The sequence below is a fragment of the Mustela nigripes genome, chromosome X (assembly GCF_022355385.1).
Source record: "Mustela nigripes isolate SB6536 chromosome X, MUSNIG.SB6536, whole genome shotgun sequence".
NCBI classification, from domain to species: Eukaryota; Metazoa; Chordata; class Mammalia; order Carnivora; family Mustelidae; genus Mustela; species Mustela nigripes.
The window spans coordinates 104404054-104430330 of record NC_081575.1 but is presented as its reverse complement, the minus strand read 5'-3'; the positions used below and the strand labels follow the sequence as shown (position 1 = coordinate 104430330).

Here is a 26277-nt window from a genome sequence, read left to right as displayed (position 1 = left end):
GTGGGTCTGTTCCCAGCGAGCTACAGTACGGGAACGGGAACCCCGTAGCACGCTTTTAAGAAGCACGCGAAGCCCAAGTGCAATGATGCGTCCCTTTATTTATAAACAAGGTGGGAATGCTGTGTACTGTTGGGGAGCGGGAGCGGTGGGGGAGGCACGGGGGGCTGGGGGCGGAGGGCTGATTCCAGTAGTTCGCGTAATTCAGCACCAGAGCAAATGCTTGGGCATAAGGTCGTACTTGAACCCAGACGAGTCTTCGTCTTCTTGTATGTACAGCAGAGTCTTAAGTATGTATGCTCTTCTTATGGCTTTGTCCCAGGACACATCGCAGTGACAAAACAAAAAAGTCTGCAAATGCCACATGAGCTGATTTTTTTTTTTTTTAAAAAAGGGGGAAGAAAAGGTCTGGTGGCCTAGACTAGTGCTGAATGGATGCCTGAAGAGCAGGAACATCTCTGCTCCCAAACCGGCTCATCTGATTCAGCTGTGTCTGTTACGCCATCACGTCTCTCTCTCTCTGGGGTATGCTTGGGTGCTAAAATAAGTCCTGAAGATGGAGAGAAAACAAATGCACAGTCTTCCTGTCCCCCCTCAAGGGATGGACTCACAGTGACTATAGCCCGAGGCCTGAAGCAAGACTGCAAGCCCACAGAGCAGGTCAGAAGGCAGTCTTGGCTCTCAGGGTCGCTCCTCTTGAGGTTGGTTGCCTTTACTGTTCTGAGGTCCTGGCACACGGGAGCTGGCTTGCCAGAAACGGGCCATTCAGTGTGGCTAGGCTATTAGAGTTTCCCCTGTGTGTTTTAGCTGGTGGAAGGGTGAACGTTTGATTTCAGGGCCCTGGGAAGGGGATGTGACAGCAAATGGAGAAGTGGTGGGATGGGGGAGCTCGGGGACATGGCACCCCACCCCGCATGGATAGTCACTGACCTTGGGTGTCGGTGAAAGGAAGCCTCCCTTTTTCACCTGTAAGGGGTGAGTGACACTTTGAAAGGGAGCAGAAAGTCCCTGCTCCTCCACTCCCCGGCTTCCAGCCGGATTTTGCCCACCCTTCTTCTATCCTGCTCCCTCCTCCTACAATACTCCGTACAGTTCTGCAGTCCTCAGTCTAAAGCTTCCTTCCCTTTCTAGGGCAGAAGGGACATTTCCTTGCTTTCTGTCATTTCTGCTTGCCTCGTCAAGCCTGCACATGATTTGTACATCTCTCACTCCAGCCCTGACTCACTTGCGGCCTTGACCGTTGACCCAAAAGATGGGCACCCACACCTTCTCCTGGGAAGAACGGCCAGGAGTGTTGCAGGTTGGGTTGTAGAATCCCCGCCCCCATTTCTTCTCAGCCTCATGGCCTGAGGACAGCGGGGAGGGATTACTAGAGGACAGCGTGGAGACATGAGGTGAGATTTAGAACGGTTTGTGGGTGCTTTCAGCCCATCTCTGGAATAAGCCAGGTGTTGGTGATGTCCCATCGTTGGCAGCTATGACAGCACTGAGTCTGAGTCACATAAGGGGCACCTGTCAGCAAGGTGTGGAAGGCCTGCAAACACAGCGTCGGCCTGGTGGAGCCCCACATGATGTGCTTCAGAGCGCAATTCAAGTAAGCGTGGATCTGTCTGCCCTGGGTGATGGAATAAGCACATAAAAGGCCTTCCCAGAATAGTTGCCCCTACATAGTGAGGTCCAGAAATGGGTTGAGAGCACAGGTTTTCTACAATGGCCTTCCCTCTCTCCAGGTCCCTCTTTGCTCCCTTTTTCTGCCCTCGTTCCCCCCACCTCGCCCGGCTGGCTGTGCTCCTCCTTGCACTATCCGAAGTGTCAAGCAGCTGGAATGAGCAGAGAGGCACAGCGGAAAACTGGGGCCTCGCTCCTTCTGCAGAGCAGTGCTCTAGGTCCTGGCTACAGAGAGCTTCCTTCTCACATGCCACGTTCCCGCCAGCTCTTTGTCCCACGTGAGTGCTCAACAGAACCCTGGGGAGCGAGCCAGGACAAGGGGGTTCCAAGCTAGCTCAGCCGCATGGTTTTGCTTCCCAGCAAACACCACTTCTCTCCAGGTGGGCAGGGAGGTAGTTCAACCCCGTCAAAAGGGGAAAGACATGCCACCTTCCTTCATTGGTTGCCCCATGTGTCACCCAGAAAGGCTGGTTCTGTCACAGAAAAGGGAAGTTTCTGTCACAGGAGATGCTGAGCTTTGCCCACAAGTTGCTGGTTTGGGCCTCTGCTCTGTTAGGCCCCAGCTCTCCCTTTGGCTTTGCTGGCACAGACAGGCAATGTTTCGTCTACCTAGGGGTACAGTTCTACCCCCTGACTCTGTCTGCTTCTCTCCTCTCTGTCATTAGCGGACAGTAACTTTAAACGACTCAGCAATGCTTAGGCTCTTCATTCCATTTGGCAAACATAGGGCTGGGGATAACTGTATAACCACGTAGTCCGTTTCAATGCTGCGATCACACCAAGGTTCCCGTAGTGCTCTGGGAAGCTCTTCAGAGGCTCCCTCCAGCCAAAAACATAATGGGAGGCCATGAGAACAACATACTCGTTTCCTGGTTGGGACAAGACATTTCTACAGGAATCCAGGATGATTTTTTGACAAAGTGCCCAAGTCACAAGAGAACCAGGTAGTCCTTTAGACCAAGGATTTCAGCGGGGGATTCGGGTGAGAGCAGGAGCATATATTGTAGAAGGCTACCACCATACATTCATATTGCATATGGTATACACCACGGATAGCATATGTGGAGCATACGGAGAACAGATACGTGCAGGTAGCACCCCCTATTGGTATACTATGTGGTTTGGTACATCAAACTGTTACTTGAGGCCTATGAAATTGTTAACTGGTCAGAAATGGGAAAAGCCATTCCAGAGTTAGCATCCTTTTAGGAGAAGCTCCAGGAGACATTTACCATCTGCTAAACTTGGAGCCAAAGCAAAGCAGCTCCTCTTCATTCATACATACACACACACACACACACACACAGTGTTTTTCTTTGTTGCATTTTCCACAGATTAAGGTAATTTGTGGAAACCATGAAGTCAAACCAATGATGAAAAGTACAACCGGGACCATATTAGGCCTTCTGTGGCCTTCTCCTCAACAGAACTGTCCATTGAATAAGAAGTTAAGGTTCATGCTAGATGACCTTCTATCTGATCTAAAGCACGTCTTTGTTTATGCACCACATTCCTAGAACTGTAAAGAATCGATGTGCTGCAACATTAGGTCTCAGTAGCTAATCTGAGAAGACTGGAATTGGCCTTTCACTTGACTATTTCAGAAGTACTTTGTCACCTCTATCGGAAACAACTTTATTCTGGCAGAGCTTGGGTGGTAGGAGGCAACGTGCAGGGCCCTTATGAGCTGGAAGTAGCAGATTGAGGGAACAGCCGCTTCCATGGGTGGTGGACTTGGTAGGGGTGGGTGCAAGGACCAAAGCAGAAGACACCCGACTCAGTGCAAGTCTCCTGGGGGTGCTCTGCATCCTTCTTTAGCAAGGTTAAAGTAGTGATTCTAGATGCTGCTAAGGTTTGTAAAGGTTGTCCGGCTTGAAACCTCCATGCAGAGCCCAAGTCTTATGCTGAGTGGAGACTGAGGGAAAGCTGGTCCCCAGGCCTTCGCTTAGCTGAGCTGCAGCTCCTGCAGCCGTCACCCTTCCAACCCCACCCAGGCACACCCGGTGACCCCACCCTCGCCCCAGCCTGTGCGGTGCGGCCCTTGCTGTCTGCCGGCAGCCTTTACTTCTCATCCTCATCCCCCTCACTCATGCTGCTGATGGAGGCTGAGGCTGCTTTGGGTGAGGAGGGGGGTGAGGTTTTGTTCGGGAGCCACGAGAAGGTGGGCGACGGGGAGCGGGACGGGGACCGGCTCCTGGTGGGGCTGCTCACAGGGCTCTGCTTCGGGGACAAGGCCTGCAGCATCCGGCTACTCCTCTCCTGGAACATCTGCTTCTAGAGAGAAATTTGAGAGAAGGCATCTGTTACGTTAGTCACCTGAGGTGGCAGGGAAACAAAAAGGAAAAGCAGGAAGGAGCGCCCCCCCACCCCCACACACCGGTCCCCACAGACTGGTCCTACAGGTGACGTCATCCAGGACTATATATAGGGAGCAGCTGAGTGAAATTCGGGGGCAGTGAGATGTGGCCATGGAGATGACCATCTCTGCTGGTTCTGAGGACTCTTGCCTTCTTGCCTGCCTTTCCCACAGCTACAAAATTTGAGTGTCTATTCTGTCTCGGGCAAACAGTCATGTACAAGGTACAGAAGGTGCAGTGGGAGATAAAACAAATCCCTGTCCTCCTCGACCTGAGGACGAATCACACAATAAACAAAATGAACAAAATATGTGGATGTCAGAAGGAAGTACAATCTGTGAGCAAAAATAAACACAGAACGATAGCAAATGGGGGTGTGAAGTGGCTGGGCACCTGGGCAGCAGTTGTAACGTGGGTGCTCAGGGAAGGCCTCAAGAAGACCTGAAAGATGAGGGAGCATCAGGAGCAAACACATTCCAGACAGAGCACCTCAAAAAGAGCAGGCAGTGCATGTCCGAGGAGGAACAAGAAGGCCATCCATGGCGGCGGGAGTGGAGTCACGGGCGGGGGGGGTGGGGGGGGATGGGGGAAGGGGTTAAGAGGAAGTCACCAGAGGGTTGACAGAAAACTGTGTCACGTAGGGTCTTGTTGGCCATGTGAGAACTTCAGGCTTTACTGTGATCAGAGAAACCTTGGGAGAGTTCCTTTACCTCTGAAGTTCTGGGTCCCAGACTGAGGAATTCTGACTTTGGTTTTAAAAGGACCCACCCCGGCTGTAGGGAAGCCAGAGCAGGAGCTGGGGTAATGGTGAAGAGCCCACTGTCGAGGGAATCCAAGGAATTAGAATCCTGCCGGCTTGGACCACACCCGATGTCAAGAGGATGCGATGAGGTGAGAAATGGCTGGAGGCCTGATCAATGTTTTTTCCCATAGTTTTAGTAAGGTGTGATGGTCTTAAAGGGAAAGTCAGCCTTTTTAGTCTCGGTTCTGTGAGTTTTGACAAATGCCTGCAGGTGTGTGACTGCCACCATGGTCAGAGTGTTAGGAGAGTTCCATCAGCCACCCAGTCTCCACGAGATCCTTTGTCACTCCCTCCCCTAGCCTCTGGGAACAGATCTTTTTCTGTCCTTCCAGTTTTGCCTTTTTCAGAATGTCCTCTAAGTGGAATCGTGCAATGCCATGGTCCGGCTACATGTGGAAGGTGGAGCCCACAGGAACAGCTGGGGCTGGAGCACCAGGAGGAGCTGGATTGTTTTTTTCCCAAGAGCCCCTGGAAGATTTTAATTAAGGGAGGGCTATGATCAGATTTGTGTTTTAGAACTATCTTTGGGTGGGAGCATAAAAGCAAAGAGAGAAACCATAAAGGAGAAGTTTGGTGTTAAACTATACGAAAGTGTAAAAACTTATGTATTCCCCCGCCCAAAAAACCCACCATGAGATAAGGTAAAAGGCAAAGGAAACACAAGGGGGAAATCCTTGCAATATTTAACTATAAATAATGGATCTTAGTATATAAATGGAGCCTACAAATTAAGAAGAATGTAAAAATGTTCTATAGAAAAATGAGCATATGATTTGTTAAGACAAAGCACAAAAGACTGACAAAGGACCTATAAAAATGTTCAGCATCACTAGTAAACAAATGCAAAATGACTGAAGTGAGACAACTTTTTGATATATCAGATTGTTACAGGCTGTGTTTGTTTGATCTCCCAGCATATTAAAAAAAAAAAAAAGATTCCCAGTTTTATTGAGACGTAGTCGACACAGCAGAGTTTAAGGTATAGAATGTAATGATTTTACTTAGACATTAACCACAGTAAGTTAACATCTGTCATAAATAAAAGAAATTTATATTTTCCCTTGTGATGAGAACTCTTGCGATCTACTCTCTGAACTTAAGCAATGTTAACAATAGTCTTCATGCTGTGCATATATCCCTGGTACTTATTTATATTATAAATGGAAGTTTGTACTTTTTGACCACCTGCATCTGATTTTCCCTCTTTCACTCCTTTCTCTGCCCTGGTAACCACAAATCTGATTGCTTTTTCCCTGAGTTGTTGACCCCCACCCCCAACGACCTGTGAGATCAGGTATTTGTTTTTCTCTTATTTGTTTCACTTAGCATAATGTCCTCAAGGTCCAACTATGTTATCACAAATGACAGGATTTCCTCCTTTTAATGGTTGACTAATATTCCATTGTTGACACATCCATTCATCCTCTGATAGACACTTAGGTTGCTTCCATTTCTTCACCATTACAAATAATGCTGCTGTGAATGTGGAGATGCAGATAGCATTTTGACCTAGGGTTTTTGTTTCCTTTGGACGTATTCCCCAAAGTGAAATTGCTGGATCATATATACGGTGGTTTCAGTTTCAAATTTTTTTAAGAACCTCCCTACTGTTTTCCACCTTGGCCATGCCAATTTAGAATTCCACCACCAACACACAAGTGTTCCTTTTAATCCATGTCCTCATCAGGATTTGTTATTTCTGGTCTTTTGATGGCAGCCAGTCTAATTGGCGTGAGGTGAAAAGTCCTTGTGAGTTTTTTTTTTTTATTTTTTAATAAACATAATAATGTATTATTAGCTCCAATGGTACAGGTCTGTGAATCGCCAGGTTTACTCACTTCACAGCACTCATTCATAGCACATACCCTCCCCAATGTCTATAACCCCACCACCCTCTCCCGACCCCCCTCCCCCCAGCAACCCTCAGTTTGTTTTGTGAGATTAAGAGTCTCTTATGCTTTGTCTCCCTCCTGATCCCATCTTGTTTCATTTATTCTTTACCTACCCCCCAACCCCCCACGTTGCATCTCCACTTCCTCATATCAGGAAGATCATATGATAGTTGTCTTTCTCCGATTGACTTATTTTGCTAAGCATAATACACTCCAGTTCCATCCACGTCATCACAAATGGCAGGATTTCATTTCTTTTGATGGCTGCATAGTATTCCATTGTATATATACACCACATCTTCTTTATCCATTCATCTGTTGGTGGACATCTAGGTTCTTTCCATAATTTGGCTACTGTGGACATTGCTGCTATAAACATTCGGGTGCACGTGCCCCTTCGGATCACTACGTTTTTATCTTTAGGGTAAATACCTAGTAGTGCAATTGCTGGGTCATAGGGTAGCTCTATTTTCAACTTTTTGAGGAACTTCCATGCTGTTTTCCAGAGTGGTCACACCAGCTTGCATTCCCACCAACAGTATAGGAGGGTTCCCCTTTCTCTGCATCCTTGTCAGCATGTCATTTCCTGACTTGTTAATTTTAGCCATTGTGACTGGTGTGAGGTGGTATCTCATTGTGGTTTTGATTTGTATTTCCCTGATGCCGAGTGATGTGGAACATTTTTTCATGTGCCTGTTGGCCATCTGGATGTCTTCTTTGCAGAAAAGTCTGTTCATGTCCTCTGCCCATCTTTTGATTGGATTGTTTGTTCTTTGGGTGTTGAGTTTGCTAATCTCTTTATAGATTTTGGATACTAGCCCTTTATCTGATATGTCGTTTGCAAATATCTTCTCCCATTCTGTCAGTTGTCTTTTGGTTTTGTTAACTGTTTCCTTTGCTGTGCAAAAGCTTTTGATCTTGATGAAATCCCAGTAGTTCATTTTTGCCCTTGATTCCCTTGCCTTTGGTGATGTTCCTAGGAAGAAGTTGCTGCGGCTGAGGTCGAAGAGGTTGCTGCCTGTGTTCTCCTCAAGGATTTTGATGGATTCCTGTCTCACATTGAGGTCCTTCATCCATTTTGAGTCTATTTTCATGTGTGGTATAAGGAAATGGTCTGATTTCATTTTTCTGCATGTGGCTGTCCAATTTTTCCAATACCATTTCCAACTTTTTTCCATTGGACATTCTTTCCTGCTTTGTCAAAGATTAGTTGACCATAGAGTTGAGAGTCCTTGTGGTCTTGATTTGCATTTCCCTCCTGATTAGTGATGTTGAGCATCTTCTCATATACCTGTTAGTCCTTTGTATATCTTCCATGGAAAAATATCTGTTCAGGTAATCACCCATTTTTTGATTGGGTTGTTTTGAGGTTTTTGCTACTGAGTTGTGGGAGTTCTTTATATATTTTGAATATTCACTTAACTGATACACGGTTAGCGCATATATTTCCCATTCTTTTGCTGATGGTCCCTTTGGCTGTGCAGATGTTTTTAGTTTAATGTAGTCCCACTTGTTTTTTATTTTGTGACTTGTGCTTTTGGAGTCCTACCCCAAAAAATCTCTGCCATGACCCACGTAAAGGAGCTTTTTTCTTTTATGTTTTCTTCTGGGATTTTTATGGTTTATGGTCTTACATGGACATCTTTAATCCTTTTCAAGGTAACTTTGGTGAATGGTGTAATGTAGGGATCTAGTTTTATTCTTTCATGTGTGAATATACAGTTTTTCCTAGCACCATGAGTTGAAGAGACAGTCCTTACTCCACTGAGTATTCCTGGCTCCCTTGCATGGGTTTATTTCTGAGCTCTCAGTTCTGTCCCATTGGTCTATATGTCTTTTTTTATGCCAGTACTATACTGTTTGGATTACTATACTTTTCCAGTATAGCTTGAAATCAGAAGTGTGATGCCTCCTGCTTTGTTCTTTCTCAGGATTGCTTTGGGTATTTGGGGTCTTTTAAGGTTCCATATAAATTTTAGGATTTTTTATTTCCATTTATTTCTGTCTAAAATTTTTTTCATCACTATTTTATACTTTTCAGTGTACAGATTTCTCACCTCCTTGGTTAAATTTATTCATAAGTATTTTATTATACATATATAATATATACATACATTTATTATACATACATAATGTATAATAAAATATACATTTTATTAAACATCCTATTATTCATGGGATCAGTTCATTTCTCCTTCAGATAATTCATTGTTAGTATATAAAGATGCTACCTATTTGGTATGTTAATTTTGTATCCTGCAACTTCACTGAATTTGTAGATTAGATATAACAGGTCTTCGGTGGGAGTCTGTCAGATTTCCTGTATATAAAATCATGTTATCTGCAAATAGACGATCTCACTTCTTTCCAATTCTGATGCACTTTCATATTTTCTTGTCTGCTCTCGCTAGGATTTCAGTAATATCTTAAATGGGAGGAGTGAGAATGGGCACCCTTGTCTTATTCCTGATTTTAAAGGAAAGGCTTTCAACCTTTTGTCATTAAGTACTGTGTTAGCTGTAGGTTTGTCATCTACAGCTTTTATTATGTTGAGGTATGTTTGTTCTATACCTAATTTGTTAAAAGGTTTTATCATGAATGGTTATTGCATTTTGCCCAATGACTTTTCTGTGTCCACTGAGATGATCATGAGATTTTTTTTCTTCTATCAATGTGATGTATTAAAGTGATAGATTTACATCTGTTTAACCATGCTTGTATCTCAAAAATAAATACCATTTGATATAGTGAAAGATCTTTTTAATGTGCTGCTGAATTCTGTTTACTAGCATTTTTAAAAAAGATATATTTATTCTAGAGACGGGGGAGAGGCAGAGGAAGAAGGGAAGCAGACTCTGCTGAGCACGGAGCCTGTGTGGGTCTTGATCCCACACCCTGAGATCATGACCCCAGCCAAAACCAAGAGTTGGACACTCAGCGGACTGAGCCACCCAGACACCCCCTGTTTACTAGTATTTTATTGAGAATTTTTGCCTCTATATTCATCAGAGATAGTGGCCTGTAGTTTTCTTTTAGTGTTCTTTTCTGGCTTTGGTAATGCTGGCCTTATAAAATACATTTGGGAGTGTTCCCTTCTCCCAAACATTGAGGAGTCTGAGAAGGATTTACATTAATTCTTCTTTAAATGTTTAGTATAATTCACCAGTGAAACCATCTGTTCCTGGGCCTTTCTTCTTTGGGATATTTTTGATAATTCAATCTCCTTACTAATAATTGGTCTGTCACATTTTCTACTTTATTCTGATTCATTCTTGGTAGATTGTATGTTTCTAAGAATTTCCCATTTCTTTTAGGTTCTCCAGTTTTTTCGCATATAGTTGTTCATAGTAGCTTCTTAAGATTCTCTGTACTATCAGTTGTAATATTTACTTCTGCATTTTCATTTGTGATTTTGTTGATTTGGGTCCTCTCTATTTTTTTTCTTGGTTTAGCTAAACATCTGTCAATTTTATTTTTTCAAAAAAACCATCTCTTAGTTTGGCTAATCTTTTCTATTGTATTCTTCGTCTCCATTTTATTTGTTTTTGCCCTAATTTCTATTATTTCCTTTCTTCTGATAACTTTGGGTTCACTTTTTTTAAGTTCCTAAAGCATAGCATTAAGTTGTTTGAGATCTTCCTTGTTACCGGGACAGGCATTTATTGCTATGAACTTCCCTTTTAGAACTGTTCTGTCAGCATACCATAAGTTTTGGTACATTGTGTTTCCATTTTTGTTTGTGTCAAGATACATTTTTATTTCCCCTTTAATTTCTTCTTTGACTCTTGGCTATTGAGACTATTTTTTTAAAGATTTTACTTATTTATTTTAACAGAGAGCACAAATGGGGAGTGGTAGGCAGAGGGAGAAGGAGAAGCAGGCTCCCCACTGAGCAGAGACCCCCAATGCAGGGCTCCATCCCACAACCCTGGGAGCATGACCTGAGACAAAGGCAGATGCTTAACCAACTGAGCCACCCAGGTGCCCTCAGAATATTGTTTAGTTTCCATGTATTCATGAATTTTTCAGTTTTCCTTCTTTTAATGATTTCTACTTTGAGACCATCATGGCCAGAAAAGGTACTTGGTATGATTTCAGTCTCCTTGAATTTGCTAAGACTTGTTCTGTGGGTTGACCTCTTTACCACTGAAACATAATCATAAAAGACCTTCTTTGTCTCACTTTACCATTTTTATATTTAAATCTCTGTAGTATGATACAAATATAGCTACCCCCACTTTTTGGGTTGTTTGGTTTTTGGAATACTTTTGCTTATAACAACTTTTTCCATCCTTTCACTGTCAGTCTATGTGTGTCTTTAAGAATAAAGTGAGTCTCTTTTTTTTTTTAATTTTTATTTTTTATAAACATATATTTTTATCCCCAGGGGTACAGGTCTGTGAATCGCCAGGTTTACACACTTCACAGCACTCACCAAAGCACATTAAAGTGAGTCTCTTATGGGCACATATCATTAGATGTTTTTCAAATGTTATCCACTCAGCCATTCTAGGTGTATTGATTGGAGAATTTAATCCAATTAAATATGATTGAAAGTAATCATTAATAAGTAAGGACTTAGTAATTTTATTAACTGTTTTTATTACTATTTTAATAGAACCATTATTCTTTGTTCTGTTTCCTGCTTTTTTTATGTTTCAGTGTCTTCCGATATCTGTATGGTTTGACTTCTTTATCGTGTACTTTTGTGTAATTACTACAGGTTTTAATATTTTAAAATTATAATCCCTTATTTTAAACTGGTAACAACTTCAACAGAACTTCTAAACTTCATGCTTTCATCTCCCCCTCCCCACTCACATTTTAGGTTATTGATATTATAGTTAACATATTTTTTAAAAAGATTTTATTTATTTATTTGACAGAGAGAGAGAGAGATAGATCATAAGTAGGCAGGTGGGGGGGCAGGCTCCCTGCTGAGCAGAGAGCCTGATGAAGTGCTCGATCCCAGGACCCTGAGATCATGACCTGAGCCTAAGGCAGAGGCTCAACCCACTGAGCCACCCAGGTGCCCCTAGTTAACATAGTTTTTATATTGCATAACCAGTAACAGATTATTGTTGTTGTAGTTATTTTTACAATATTTTCTAACATTTTTAAAAGATTTTATTTTACAGAGCATAAGCAGGGGGAAGAGGGAAGAGCACAAGCACTGCAGAGGGAGAGGGAGAAGTAGTCTCCCCACAGAACAGGGAACCCGACATGGGGCTTGATCCCAGGACCCTGGGATCATGACCTAAGCTGAAGGCAGACACTCAACTGACAGCCACCCCAGTGCCCCAATGTTTTCTAACTTCTAAAATAGAGTTGTAAGTGAATTACCCAGCACCATTACCACATTACAGATTCTAATTTTGACTATATATTTAACATTACCAGTAAGTTTCACTGGTACCTTATGTTTTATGATGTTCATTAGTGTCCTTTTACTCAAAGACCTCCCTTTAGCATTTCTTAGAAGGCAGGTCTGGTGGTGGTGAACTCAGCTTTGTTTTTGGGGGAAGTCTTTACTTCTACATTTCTGAAAGACAGCTTTTCCAGGAATAGAATTCTTGGTTGACATTTTTTTCCTTTAAGTATTTTGGACATGCCATCCCATTCTCTCTTGGCCCAAACCAGATTTGTTGAGAAGTTCACTGATAGTCTCATGATTTTTCCCTCATATGTAATTTACCTCTCTTGTTGTTTTCCAAATTTTTTTCTTTGACTTTTGACAATTTAATTATAATCTGTATCAGTGTAGCTGTTTTGGGGTTCATCTTATTTGAGATCCTTTGTACCTCATGGATTGGGATGTTTTAAGCCCTTACTGCTTTAAATTTACTTTCTGTATCCATTCTCTTCTCCTTCCCTTTTCCTTCTGGAATTTCCTTAATGCAAATATTGTTTGACTTTATTGTGTCTTTACATCCTGTATGTTTTGTTCACTTTTTTAATTCTTTTTTTTTCTGTTCCTCTAACTGGATTATTTCAAATGTCCTCTTGTCTAGGTCACTGTTTTCTTCTGCATAGCTGAGTCTTTCAAGATATTTCTAAGTAATTTCTATACCCAACATGGGGCTTAGACTCACAACCCCATGATCAAGAGTTGCACCCTCTACTGACAAGCCAGACAGGAGCCTTGAGTCTCATTTTGAAGCTCTGTAGAATTTTTTAGTTCAATTATTGTATTTTTCAGCTCTATAATTTTTTGATGGTTTCTATATATCTTTGTTGAACTTCTTGTTATGTTTATACATCATTTTCCTAATTTTTAGTTTTCTATGTGTTATTGCAGTTGTCTAAATTTTAAAAGGATTATTCTGAAATCTGACTGTTCATAGATAGCCATTTCTTTAAGGTCAGTTATTAAAGCTTTGGTAGTTTCCTTTTTTGGTGTCATGTTTACTACATTTTAAAAATAATCCTTGATTCTTTACATTGGTCTCTGTACATTTGAGTAAGCAGTCTCCTCTTCCAGAATTTATGGGTTTGCTTTGGCAGAGATAGCTCTTTGCTGGTCAGCTCAGTGTGGGTTTCTGGATGCTTCAGTTGGTAATGCCCTTGGGCAGGTGGAGTTTTGCTATCAGGGTCAATTTCTGGGTGAGACCCCTCATTGAACTCTGAGATCGGGGTTAGGGTTGCCACTTTCTAAGAATGGTTGGATAAGACTCCTGGTTTGGTTCCTTAACAAGCGAGACTGTACAAGTTGCCTGGGTTTTCTGTTCAGGCTTACTGGACTGGCGGAACTCTATACTATGCTTAGCAGCAAGTAGAGCTATGAATTAGCTTCTCTGCCTTCTTGGGGCAGGACAATGAGCCTACAAGGCTCATCGTTTCAGGACCTAAATCAAGCGAAGCTTGTACCGAATTCCCTGGCTAGAATGGGTCAACTTGTTTTGTTCTGCACATGAAGAGCATCATGGGCAGTGATCTATGTCCAAGGGCCACTATAAGTAGGTCTGTTGGTTGGGATACATTGTTGTTTTCTGTTAGGTTCCCTGGTCAGGCAGGCCGAAAATTGTATTCAGTAGGCAGGGCTATGAATTAGTTTATGTATCCAGGCATAGCAAGAGAAGTAGCTCCAAGGCCAGAAAGGCTTTCATTTTATGGTGTTGACTCAAGCTGACCTATGTCATAAGTTCCCTGCCCAAATGGAGCCACTGGCTTTGCTCTACAGACTCTCTGGACTCTGTGCTTGACTGTTGCTGGGCTTTGCAGCTTTCCCGGTCTTACAGGCAAGCTTCCTGTCTGGGTGGTGCTGGGAGCTTCACTCAGCAGTGGATGGGGCTGTGACTCAGCTCCCTTGCCTGGGTGGGACAGGAGGGCCAGCTCCAAATAGGCTCCCAGTTTTTCCAGATCAGGGCTTCTGGTCGGGTTGGGGGTGGGGGTGGTCAGAAGCTACGCTCAGTAGTGGGTAGGCTGTCAATTAATTCAGTGTCTGGGTAGAGTCAGTGAACCCTCACAGTCTAGCTGTGGCTTTGAGGAGGTCAGCTCTTCCTGCCATACTCCTGGCTCAAGTGCTGCTGGACTATGCTGCTTCCCACGTGTTCTTGCCAGCCTTTCTGGTCAGGCAGCATTGGAGGCTTCACTCGGCAGCAGGGGACAGAGGGCTACGACTCAGCCCCCCTTCCTGCACAGAGGCAGACCAGGCTCCAGGGTCAGAAGAATCTCTGTCTGAGCACCAGAATCGGGTACACTTGTGCCCTGCTGAGTTCCCTGGGTCAATTGTGATACTGTCTTGGCTCTGCAGATAAACAAAACCACTAGCCTGGACTACCACCACTTAGGTCGCTGCAGGTAGGAACTCAGTCTGTCAGTGTCCGCACTGGTTGTTGGAAGCCCCTCCCCTTCAGATTCTCAGTGGCCGATGCCCACAGATTGCTTTGCAATTCGTATAGAATGAGACCAGAATGGGGGCTCTCAAGCAGTGATCTGGAGGAACTGGATGTCCACACTGGACTCTATTTTCCCACTATAAACACTGGAGGCTCAGCAGAGACCGCTTTGTGTAACATTGGGCTGGCCTGGGTTAGAGGCAATATGGGCGGCACACAGCCTCACCCCCATGTTCTAGGATTCTCTCAGCGGTGTCTTGTCTATGAATAGTTGTTCCTTCTTCTTGTGAGAAGGAGCAAAGTCAGCAATGACTTATGTCACCATCTTTATAAGCTTAATCTCCCAAGACTTTTTTTTTTTTTTCATTTGTAATGGCCAGTGCTGGTGAGGGCTCAGGAAAAAGATCACACTCCTGTTACTGCTGGTGTCTTTCTGAGGAGTAACTGGGCAATAGGTGTAAAAACTTTTGTTTCCTGAGGAGATAACCTGAGCTGCAATTAAATACTTATTGGGTACATGGATGGTCATTGCAGGGTCATCACAGACAAAACTGCAAACCCCTGAAATAGGGGAGAGAAATCTTGCACAACTCTGAGGTAAAAGGTGGCTGATGAAAATCAAGTCCTTAAAGAATACTTAATAGCGTGAGAATGTTCATGAGCTACTGCACAGTAAAAATGATTTGGGAGCCATATGTTCTGCATGATCCCATTTTGTAAAAGGAAACATGCACATGCAGATGGAGAAATGATGGGGCCAGATCCCAGTGGTTAGTCTACGCAGCTGGACTGCAGGTGATTTTTAGTCTCTTCTCATTTTTTCTTTTCTTTTCTTTTCTTTCTTTCTTTCTAAATCTAAAAGATTTACTTATTGGGGTGCCTGGGTGGCTCAGTGGGTTGGGGCCTCTGCCTTAGGCTCAGGTCATGATCCCAGGGTCCTGGGATTGAGCCCCACATCGGACTCTGCTCAGCGGGGAGCCTGCTTCCCCCTCTCTCTCTGCCTGCCTCTCTGCCTACTTGTGATCTGTCAGATAAATTAAATCTTTAAAAAAATATATTTATTTATTTGTCAGAGAATGGGACAGCACACGCACAAGCAGGGGGGAATGGCAGGCAGAGGGAGAAGCAGGCTCCCTGCAGAGCAAGGAGCATGATATGGGGCTCAGTCCCAGGACCCTGGGATCATGACCTGAGTCAAAGGCAGATGCTTAACTGACGGAGCCACCCAGGCATTCCGAACAATTCTGTAATGAACACACATTACTTTTATCACCTTAAGGAAGACCAATGACTGAGGCAAGGAGAGGAGGCCATGGGACCCTGAGTTAATGACACAAAATGGTAGAGCCTCGGGCACTTCATCAGTCCCTCCCCCCACTTTTATAAGCTCTAGCCCAGTACTTTTTAGGATCTCAAGTTTTCTCTAGCAAATATAATTGAGATGACTTGCTGATCACTAAGAACATTTGTAGATTTAAAACTCCATAATTCTAAGAACCTACCAATTATTCACCTTCCATTAAAGGCATTGATAATTCTGCCAAAAGACATCCAACCCCCTCAAAATCAAACAGAAAAAAAAAGTGCAGTAGTACAACATCATTACCTTAGAGGAAGCCCATTTATGAGACAAAATCAAATGCCAAAAGGATAGGGTAGCCTATTATTAATAGCAACATTAAAAGAATCCTTGAACTTCTAGAAGTCATTTGAAAATAAGTATTTTTATTACTATAATCTTTAAGTATATTTATAGTGGCAGCCACTAGCTCTCTTGCTGTTAATGGGTTGTCAGCATTTCCATTAGAAGCTCACTTTGCAAGTAATCTATAGCTTGTCTCCCATAGTTTGACTCGAGCTCATAACTGAGAATATTATGCCCAAGATAATGCAATAACTTGAATCCTTAATGATAAACAATGGTGTCACACTTCATATAGTGTGATATCCCTGCAAAACAACTCTCGGTCTCCGTTTGGAAGCTCTGTGATCTGTTTCTGCTGCATTATGAAGCATGCTTCTTCTGCAAAGGAGTTAAATTGGATCAGGTCAGCAGACAGTTTGTAATGAGCTTCCTGGTAAGAAAAGCACTTTCGGAACACGAAAATGAGACCATGGCGTGGCATTTTCATATAGAAAAGGTATGTAAATTATACTTGTAACTGTATTAAGATACTTCCATTTATAAAGTTTTCTCCCAAGAAAATAATCCCCTTTACTCTTGTCCCAGTAAAACTAATTTTCTATTTCTCTTCCTACAAACATCTCCTTTTTAAGAAGTTCTTCACATCTACTGAGACAGTAAATCTCCTGACAAATGCCTTCCAAGGCTTCAGGATTTCAGAGAGATTCCAGCTTAACAGCCACAAAAAGAAATGAAAAATACCCTAGTTATATCTGGTTTGGACTTCTGGTAAGCACTGTGGAATTCAAAGAGAGCATGTGGTTCAGCCAAATCAATAAACAACAAAAACTAACCCTTAACAAACAATGCCCAACGTATGCCTAGGTGCTGTTAAAGGGCTTTAGAGTGTGACAGTTTCATCCATCTAACAACCCTACAAGCTAGCTGAGGCAGAGGAACTTGGCTAAGACACCCAGCTAGGAGGTGAGCCCTGTTCCTAACCATCTCTCTGTAATTAGCTGCTTTAATAGTAAGAAGCTTTTCTGTTGGCCCATTTACTTGTGCATCTGTTGGAAGACAAATTTTTGGAACCAACTGTTAAAAAGCTGCAAGTAGGAAATTCAGATCCACAAACTGAATTTTATGTTTTATAAAATCAAAACAATCTTAAACATCAGCATGCTACTAGAATGATTATATATATTATATATATAATATATAAATATTCTCTTTACACACACATATGCATGGTATAATAAGTGCTGGGGAGAATGTGGAGAAGTCTTGAGCCTTGTGCACTGCACTGGAATGTAAAATGGTGTAGTCAGTGTGGAAAACAGTATGCAAGTATCTAAAAACATTTAAAAAATGCTAAGTGAAATAAGTCAGTCAGAGAAAGACAATTATCATGTGATCTCTCAGATATGAAAAATTTGAGAGGCAGGGTGGGGATCATGGGGGTTGGGGAGGGGGAATGAAACAAGATGGGACAGAGACAAACCATAAGAGACTCAATCTCAGGAAACAAACTGAGGGTTGCTGGGGGGTGGGGAGGAGGGATGGGGTGGCTGGGTTATGGACATGGGGGAGGGTATGTGCTATGGTGAGGGTATGTGCTATGAAATGTGTAAGACTGATGATTCACAGACGTGTACCCGTGGGGCAAATAATACGTTATATATTAATAAAAATAAAAAAGAATTACCATATTATTTAGAAATTCTACTTCTGGGTATATAACCAAAAGAAATGAAAGCAGGAAATTAAGCATATTTGTATAGTGATGTTCATAGCAGCATTACTCATAACAGCCAAAAGATGGGAACAATCCAAATGTTCATTAATGCATGAATCAATAAAATGTGGTATATATAAATAATATCCCATTATATATACACACATATGTGTGTATACATGTATATATGTATATGTTTATGTATACACACAATCTGATGTAGAATTTTTTCAACTTGGATGGAGTAGAGTATTTCCAAAATGGATGTTTAAAAAAAACATTTTGTGTATCGTAAAATATTATGGAGGGTTTTCTTGGCATGAAGAATCTGAAAGTTAACCACTCATTCCTTCAACATTTACTGACAGCACACTATTTATGGTTCAGGCATAAATCTAAGCCCTGAGGAGATAGCAGTAAATAAGGGGGAGGGAGTGTCTATGCTCATAGTTACTTTTTTATTGAGGTATAACAGACATATAACATTAGTTTCAGGTGTACAACAGGATTCTTCACTATTTGTACATATTGTGAGATGATCACCACAATTTGTCTAGTTAGCATCCATCACTATAGAGTTACATTTTTTTTCGTGTGATGAGAACTTTTAAGAGCTACTCCCTTAGCAACTTTCCAGTACTCAGTAGAGGATTGTTAACCATAGTCACCATGCTGCACATTACATCCCCATGCTGTATTGTGTAATTGTTAAGTTTGTACTTTTTTTTTTTTTTTTTTTTTGGGTGGGCAGCAAAGAAAGGTTTGTTGAGTGATAATACAAAGCTCCCAAACAGAGAGGGGACCAAGATGGTTACCCAAGTTTGTACCTTTTGACCCTCTTCACCTATTTTGCCTGTACCCAACCCCTGCCTCTGACAACCACCAATCTGTTCTCTGTACTGATGAGCACAGATTTTTTTTTTTTTGCTTGTTTTAGATTCCACAAATAAATGAGATCACACAGTATTTGTTTTTCTGCAACTAATTAGCATAATGCCCTCATGGTCAAAAAATTTGTTGCAAATGGCAAGATTTCCTTCTTTTCTGAATAATATTCCATGGTGTATATGTACATTTATACATTGATGGATAGTTAGCTTGCCTCCATGGTTTGGATATTGTAAATAATGCTGCAGTAAATATGGTGGTATATAGATATTTTCAAACTATTGTTTTCATATCCTTCAGATAAATATCCAGAAGTAGAATTGCTGGGCCATATGGTAGTTCTATTTTTAACTTTCGGAGGAGCCTCCATAGTAGCGGTACCAATTTACATTCCCACCAGCAATGTACAAGTGTTCCCTTTTCTCCATATCCTGATCAACACTTGCTAATTTGTTGCTTTGATGATAGCCATTCTAACAGGTGTGAGGTGCTAGCTGCTTATGGTCTTAATTAGCATTTCCCTAGTAATTAGTGATGTTGAACAGATTTTCAGGTCCTGCTAGCCATCTATATGTCATCTTTGGAAATATGTTTATTTAGATCCTGTGCCCATTTTTAAATCAGATTCGTATTTTTTGTATCAGTGAGTTGTATGACATCTTTTTTTTTTGTATGACATCTTCTTATTTTGATTTATTAACGTCTTATCACATAGGATTTGCAAATATTTGCTCCCATTCAGTAGCATATCTCTTCATTTTGTTAATGGTTTCCTATGTGTGGAAGCTTTGTAGTTTGATGTGGTTCCACTTATTTTTGCATTTGATGCCTTTCTTTAGGTGTCATACTAAAAAACCCAACCTGTAAGACAGATGTCAAGGAACTTATAGGAGCTCCTTGGAGTTTTGTTTTCTCCTAGGAGTTTTATGGTTTCAAGTCTTATATTCAAGTAAGGTAGTGGTCCAGTTTCATTCCTTCTGCATGTGGCTACCCAGTTTTCCCAGCACCATTTATTAAACAGATTGTACTTTCCCCATTGTATATTCTCGGCTCCTTTGTAGTAATTGAATTAACCATGTATGTGTGGGTTTATTTCTGGACTCTTTACTCTGTTCCATTGATTTTTTCTGTTTTAAATAACAATGCTATACTCTTTTGGTTACTGTAGCTTCATAATACAGTTGAAGTCAGGGAGAATGATGCCTTCAGCCTTGTTCTTCTTTCTCAAGATCGTTTTGGCCATTTGGGTTCTTTTGTGTTCAAAACAAGATTTAGGATTATTGGTTCTCTTTCTGTAAAAAAAAAATGCCATTGAATTTTGATAAGGATTGTACTGAATCTACAGATTGCTTTGGGAAGTATGGATATTTTAGCAATATTCTTCTGATCCATGAGCAAGAAGTATCTCCATTTATTTGTCTTCAGTTTCTTAAATATAGTTGACATACAATATTTATACTTAATATCTTCAGTTGACATGACAACCCAGTGATTCACCAGTTACATGCATTAGGAAATGCTCACCATCATAAGTGTAGTAACCATCTGTCACCATGCAAAGTTATTCCAATATTATTGACTATATTCTCTATACTGTACTTTTAATCCTTGTCACCTAATTCATAACTGGAAGTTTGTACCTCTTTATCTCCTTCACATAATTCATCCACTCCACTCCCAGGAACCACCAGTTTCTTCTCTGTATTTACAAGTTTTTTTTTTTAATTTTGATTTTTAGATTCCATATAAAAGGGAAATCATCTGGTATTTGTCTTTTTTTATTTGTCTGACTTATTTCACTTAACGTAATACCCTCTAGGTCCATCCATGTTGATGCAAAAGGCAAGATTCCATTCTTTATGGCTGAGTAATATTTCATTGTGTGTGTGTACTTTACACACACCACATAGTTATTCATTCGTGTATCAGTGGGCAGTTAGGTTGGATATTTCTTGACTATAAATAATGCTGCGATAAACATAGGAGTGCATAACATATTACATGAATGTATTTGTTTTCTTTGGTTAAATACTCAGATGTGCAGTTATTGGGTTGTATAGTAGTATTGCTGTTTTTAATTTTAATTTTTTAAGGAACACTGCTTTCCGTAGTGGCTCTACCATTTACATTCCCAGCAACAATGTATGAGTGTTTCCTTTTCTCCACATCCTAGTCAACATTTGTTATTTTTTGTGGTTTTGATAACTGCCATTCTGGCTGTGAGGTGATGATAGGTCATTGTAGCTCTGATTTGCAGTTTCTTGATGATGAGTGAGGTTGAATATTTTTTCACATGTCTGTTGGCCATGTGTATTTTTCTTTGGGAAAATGTCTGTTCAGGTCCTCTGCTCATTTGTTTTTATTAGATTGGGTTGTTTTGGTAGTAAGTTGTATACATTTTTTACATATCTTTTCCAAATATCTAATTCAGTAAGTTGCCCTTTTGTTTTGTTGATGGTCTCCTTTTCCATGCAAAAGCTTTTAATTTTGATATTGTCTCATGATGTTATGGCTGATGTCAAAGAAATGACAGCTTATGTTCTCTTCAAGGATTTGTATGGTTTTAAGTCTCACACTGAAACCTTTCATCCATTTTGCATTCATTTTTATGTATGGTGTATTAAAAGGTCTTCCTGTTTCATTCTTTGGCATGTAGCTGTCCAGTTTGTCCAGGACATTTGATTCTAGATTATATTTTCTCTTTGTTCAAGTTCTTACTGTGTTCATCCATTCTTCTCCCAAGTTCAGTGAGTATCTTTATTAAGTAAATCAGTTATATCTGTCTCATTAAGGACTTTCTCTAAAGTTTTCTTTTCCAGTTTTGAGCATATTCGCCGATTTTCCTTGATACTCTGTGTTGCTTTCTGTCTATTAGATACAACAGCCACCTCCTCCCGTGAAGAAGGAATAACCTCATGGCAGAGATGAAACTTACCATTCAACCCTCTCACAGCTCTTGGGTTGTCTCTCAAACCTTTGTGATTGTCCAAGCAGTGTATGCTATTTTTAGTGGATCCCAGTACTGGAGAGTGTAGCAAGGCCTATCAGTGTCCCCAAAGGGAGGATCTCAGTGAGCGCCTAGATTCAGCTGATTAGAAGCCAGACCCTCAGGCGACAGCATTTAAAATATGCAAATATAGGCATATTTCAGATCACCACACTAAAATGAACAATGAAGCAAGCCAAAATAATTTTTTGGTTTCCTCATGCATATAAAAAAGTTATGTTTACACTATACTGTAGTTTATTAAATTTACAATTACATGCTGTCTAAAAAACAATATAGAAATCTTAATTTAAAAATACTTTGTTGTAAAAACAGGCTATCCATCTTCTCAGCTTTCAGGGAATCATCTTCTTGGTGGAGGGTCTTGCCTCAGTGTGGATGGCTGCTGATGGATCAGGGCGGTGGTGGAGGGCTGGGGTGGCTGTGGTGATTGCTGAAGACAACAGTGATGTCCCATCTCTTGACTGTCCTTTCAGCAACCATTTTTCTATAGCACGCAGTGCTGTCTGACAGCATTTTATCCACAGTAGAATTTCTTCACAAATTGGAGCCAATCCTCTCAAACCCTGCTACTGTTGTCTCGACTAAGTTTATGTAATATTCTCAATTCTCAATGCAACAGTCTTCACAGCATTTTCACCAGGAGTAGGTTCCGTCTCAAGAAACTGCTTTGCTCATCCATAAAGATGAGGAGCTGCTTCTTAAAGTTCTGTCAGGAGGTTGTAGCAGTTCATTCCCATGTCTAGGCTCTATTTCTAATTCTCCTCCTCCCCTTCCCACCACATCTGCAGTCTCTTCCTCCCCTTCCACCCTTCAAGATCATCTGTGATGGTTAGAACCTACTTTGTCCAAGCTCCTGTGACCGTTGATATTTTTACTTCTTCTAATGAATCATAAATGTCCCTAATGGCAACTGAGATGGTAAATCCTTTCCAGAAGATTTTCATTTGACTTTTTCTGGCTCCAGCAGGAGAATCACTAGCCTTAAATATAAGGCCCAAAAGTGAAAATGATTTCTTGATCCATGGGCTGAAGAAGGGATGTTGTGTGAGAAGGCATGAAAGGAACAATAATCTCATTACGTATCTCCACCAGAGCCCTTGGGTGATCAGGTACAGTGTCAATGTGCAGTGGTATTTTAAGTGATCTTTTCTGTGTGTGAGCTTATAACATTCAGTAAACTATGTAGTAAACAGATGGGCTGTCATCCATACTTTGTTCCCTTTATAGAGCACAGTCAGAGTTGATATAGCATAATTCTTAAGGGTTCTAGGATTTTTGGAGGGGGGGGGTTCTAGGATTTTTGAAATAGAAAATAAGCAGTGGTTTTAACTTAAAGTCCCCAGCTAGGTTAGCCCCTGACCAGAGACTCGGCTTCTATTTTAAAGCGTTGGAGCCAGAATTTCAACCCCCCTCTCTAGCTATGAAAGTTCTAGGTAACATCTTCTACAAGCTGGCTGTTTCGCCTCCCCTGAGTTATCTGCTGAGCGCAGCCACCCTCACAGATTTCCATAGCTAGAGCTTCAAGAGAACTGGCTGCGGCTTCTACCTCAGCACTTGGTGCCTCGCCTTAGACTTTTGTGATCGTTTCTTTCCTTAAGCCTCATGAACCAAACTGTGACGGCCTCAGATTTTCTCTTGTGCAGCTCCTCACCTCTCTCAGCCCTCACAGAAGTGAAGACAGTTAGGGCCTTGCTCTGGATTAAGCTTTGACTTAAGGGGATGTGGTGGTTGGTCTGATCTCCTATTCAGACGGCTAAACTTTCTCTATGTCCCCAAGAAAGCTGTTCCACTTCCTTATTGTTTCTGTGTTCATGATTCTGTGTTCACTTGAGTAGCACTTTAAATTTCCTTCAAGAATTTTTTGTATTCACAAATTGGAAAACTGGTACAAGAGGCCGAGATTTCAACACACCTTCCTCACTAAACTTAAGCATTCCTAGCCTTAGATTTAAAGTGAGAGACCTCTGACTCTTCCTTTCACTAGAAAACGTAGAGGCCACTGTAAGGTTATCAGCTGGCCTCATTTTAGTATTGTTGTTGTCTCAGAGAATAAGTAGCCCAAAGAAGGGGGGAGAGATGAGGAAAAAATTGGTCACTGGAGCAGTCAGAACAGACATTTAAGTTCACCATATTATCTGGGCATGATTCATGGTGTCCTAATACAATTACAATAGTGACATCAAAGACCACTGGTCACTGTAACAAATATAAGAATAATGAACATGTTTGAAATTGCATGAATTACCAACAAGTGACACAGACCCAAAATAAGCAAATACTGTTGGAAAATGGGTGCCAGTAAATGAATTCAGTGCATGGTTACCATAATCCTTCAATTAGTAGAAAACAGTATATCTGCAAATAATACAAAGGAAAGCACTGTAGTATGAGGTACCCCTCTGTATACCCTCCTGCAGGACTGCAAGCTAAGTCCTGTTGAGCACCAGAGTTTGGTCATCTAGAGGTACTTGTCCATGGCAGTTATTAAAACTCAGGACACTTGACCAGTATACAAGTTCCTATCTAGGAGACGCAACACAGAGGGTGAATACAAAGTTGATGTCCAATGGTCCCAGTCCTTAGCGTGCATCTCATTAGGTCCCTAGAACTGTGCCAAACCAAACGCCTTGCTTAGGCCCCAGCTCCTGGGTAAATGAAGAACCTCTTTGATAGAAAGACTGGGGGTTTATTTCAGCCTACTGTCTGGGCAGTGCCCTGGGGTTGGCTAGCCACCAGAGGAACATCCCTGGGGTGGCAGCCCCCAAAGACCAGGACCCAGACACATGTACAATCTCCTCTCCAGGAGCTACTGGTGCTCTGGAGGATGGAAGAAAGAATGTGAAGCTAGGACCTGGCCTCCAAGGTCTCTGGAGAGGATTATGGTCAGCCCTTAGATGGATGTTTAATTAGAAGCCTGCCACTCTGGCCACAGCTATGAAGATAAGCTAAAAGGTTTATTTAACAGAAGCAGGGGTCTCTAACCTCTTGCTATGGCCCTGGGAGTGGTAGATGGTTGCTCAGTTGGTTAGTCTTCTGGAACTCTGGAGTGCAAGTTGCACTGGCCACCAGATCCAGGAGTTCTCGAGGTGTCCCCTCGGTGGCTACAAGATGGGGGTACCAAAGGAGGGTACAAGGTCCTTTCTGGGACATGCCAGTAAGCTGGACTGAGGTAAAGGGAAACTCAAAGATGGCATCCACCAGCCCCTGCCCCTAGAGACTAACCCAAGCAGGCTCCTAAGCTGTGTGTCAATTTAGATGCCTGCCTCTCAGGCCAATGATTTAACATAAACAAATAAAGTTCTTTCACAAAGGGAAATTATTCAGCTTTCAAGAGGAAGGAAATTCTGACACATGCTCAACACTGGTTCAACCTTGAAGACATTATGTTAAATGAAATTAGCCAGATACAAGGACAAACACTGTATGACCCCACTAGACTAGTCAAGCTCATAGAGACATTAAGAGGGGGGATTCCCAGGGATTGGGTGGGGTGAAGACAGATTATACGATAAGTACAGAGTTGCAATACGGGAGGATGCAGAAGTTCTGGAAATGGATAGTGGTGTTGGTTGCACAGCTATGAATATTTAATGCCACTGAATGGTAAAAATGGTTAAAATGCTAATTTTGTTAGGTACATTTTATCACAGTTTGAAAAAAATCAGGAGTGCACCTCATATCATGTAAATTTGTTCTTTCTGAAAAACTAACACATCATCAAGGTTTTAAAAAAATATCTCATATTAGATGCAAATGCCTATTTGGTTCATATACGGATCCACCTGACTGACTACACTGGGCCTGAGGGTGTTTGTGGTCCGGGATGAACTAAAAACTTGGACCTGACCTAAGGTTATTCTCTCTTGGTGCTCTAGGAAAAGGTCTATGTTCATGTTGTAAAACAGAATAAATGCATTTTCATTTCAAACAGGAAATGAATCCATGATTCAAAGTCAATTAAGGATTATGGTTACAGATCATTCAAAATGATACTTAATGTTTTTAAAATGTAGCCTATGTAGCTAAGGCACAATGTTTAAATGGAATGTGTCTGACACTTTCAAAAAAAATAAGTTTACTAGGAAGGCCTACCCCAAAAGCTGATTCAGCATCCGCTGATCCTGGCTCCATGAACCTGAATCCCTTGGAAAAGAATAGCATTGCCTCCAACATGACAACAAAGCTTCAGAATTCAGCTCCTTTGAAGCCCCTTCCTTTGAGGATAGTCTGGTGGGTATGTCTCTGAGAGACAGAGGTAATACCAAGTCTCTGTGGGGAAGGGGTCCCTTGGCCACTGTCTTCTGAGTGTGAGTCAAGACTAGTTACAAGAATCAAGTGGGAAAAAAAATGGATCAAGTACTTAAAGAGCTGTAGGTGGGAAGATTGAAAAACAACCTTTTGAGCTCTGATAATCCCCCCGTCGGACTGAATAAATGGGAATACATCCTCTATTATAGCAATGATGG

The 26277-nt window shown here is 41.6% G+C and overlaps 1 protein-coding gene across 3 annotated transcripts in view; it reads right to left on the bottom strand.

Moving 5' to 3' along the window:
• Window positions 1-86: 86 nt before the first annotated feature.
• PCYT1B (phosphate cytidylyltransferase 1B, choline) overlaps window positions 87-26277 on the bottom strand; it is a 121034-nt gene continuing 94843 nt past the window's right edge. For all 3 annotated transcript variants that reach the window (XM_059384900.1, XM_059384899.1, XM_059384901.1), the window contains exon 8: window positions 87-3939. In XM_059384900.1, coding sequence (XP_059240883.1) covers window positions 3727-3939 — 213 coding nt within the window. In that variant the 3' untranslated portion in view covers window positions 87-3726. The remainder of the gene's footprint in view (window positions 3940-26277) is intronic.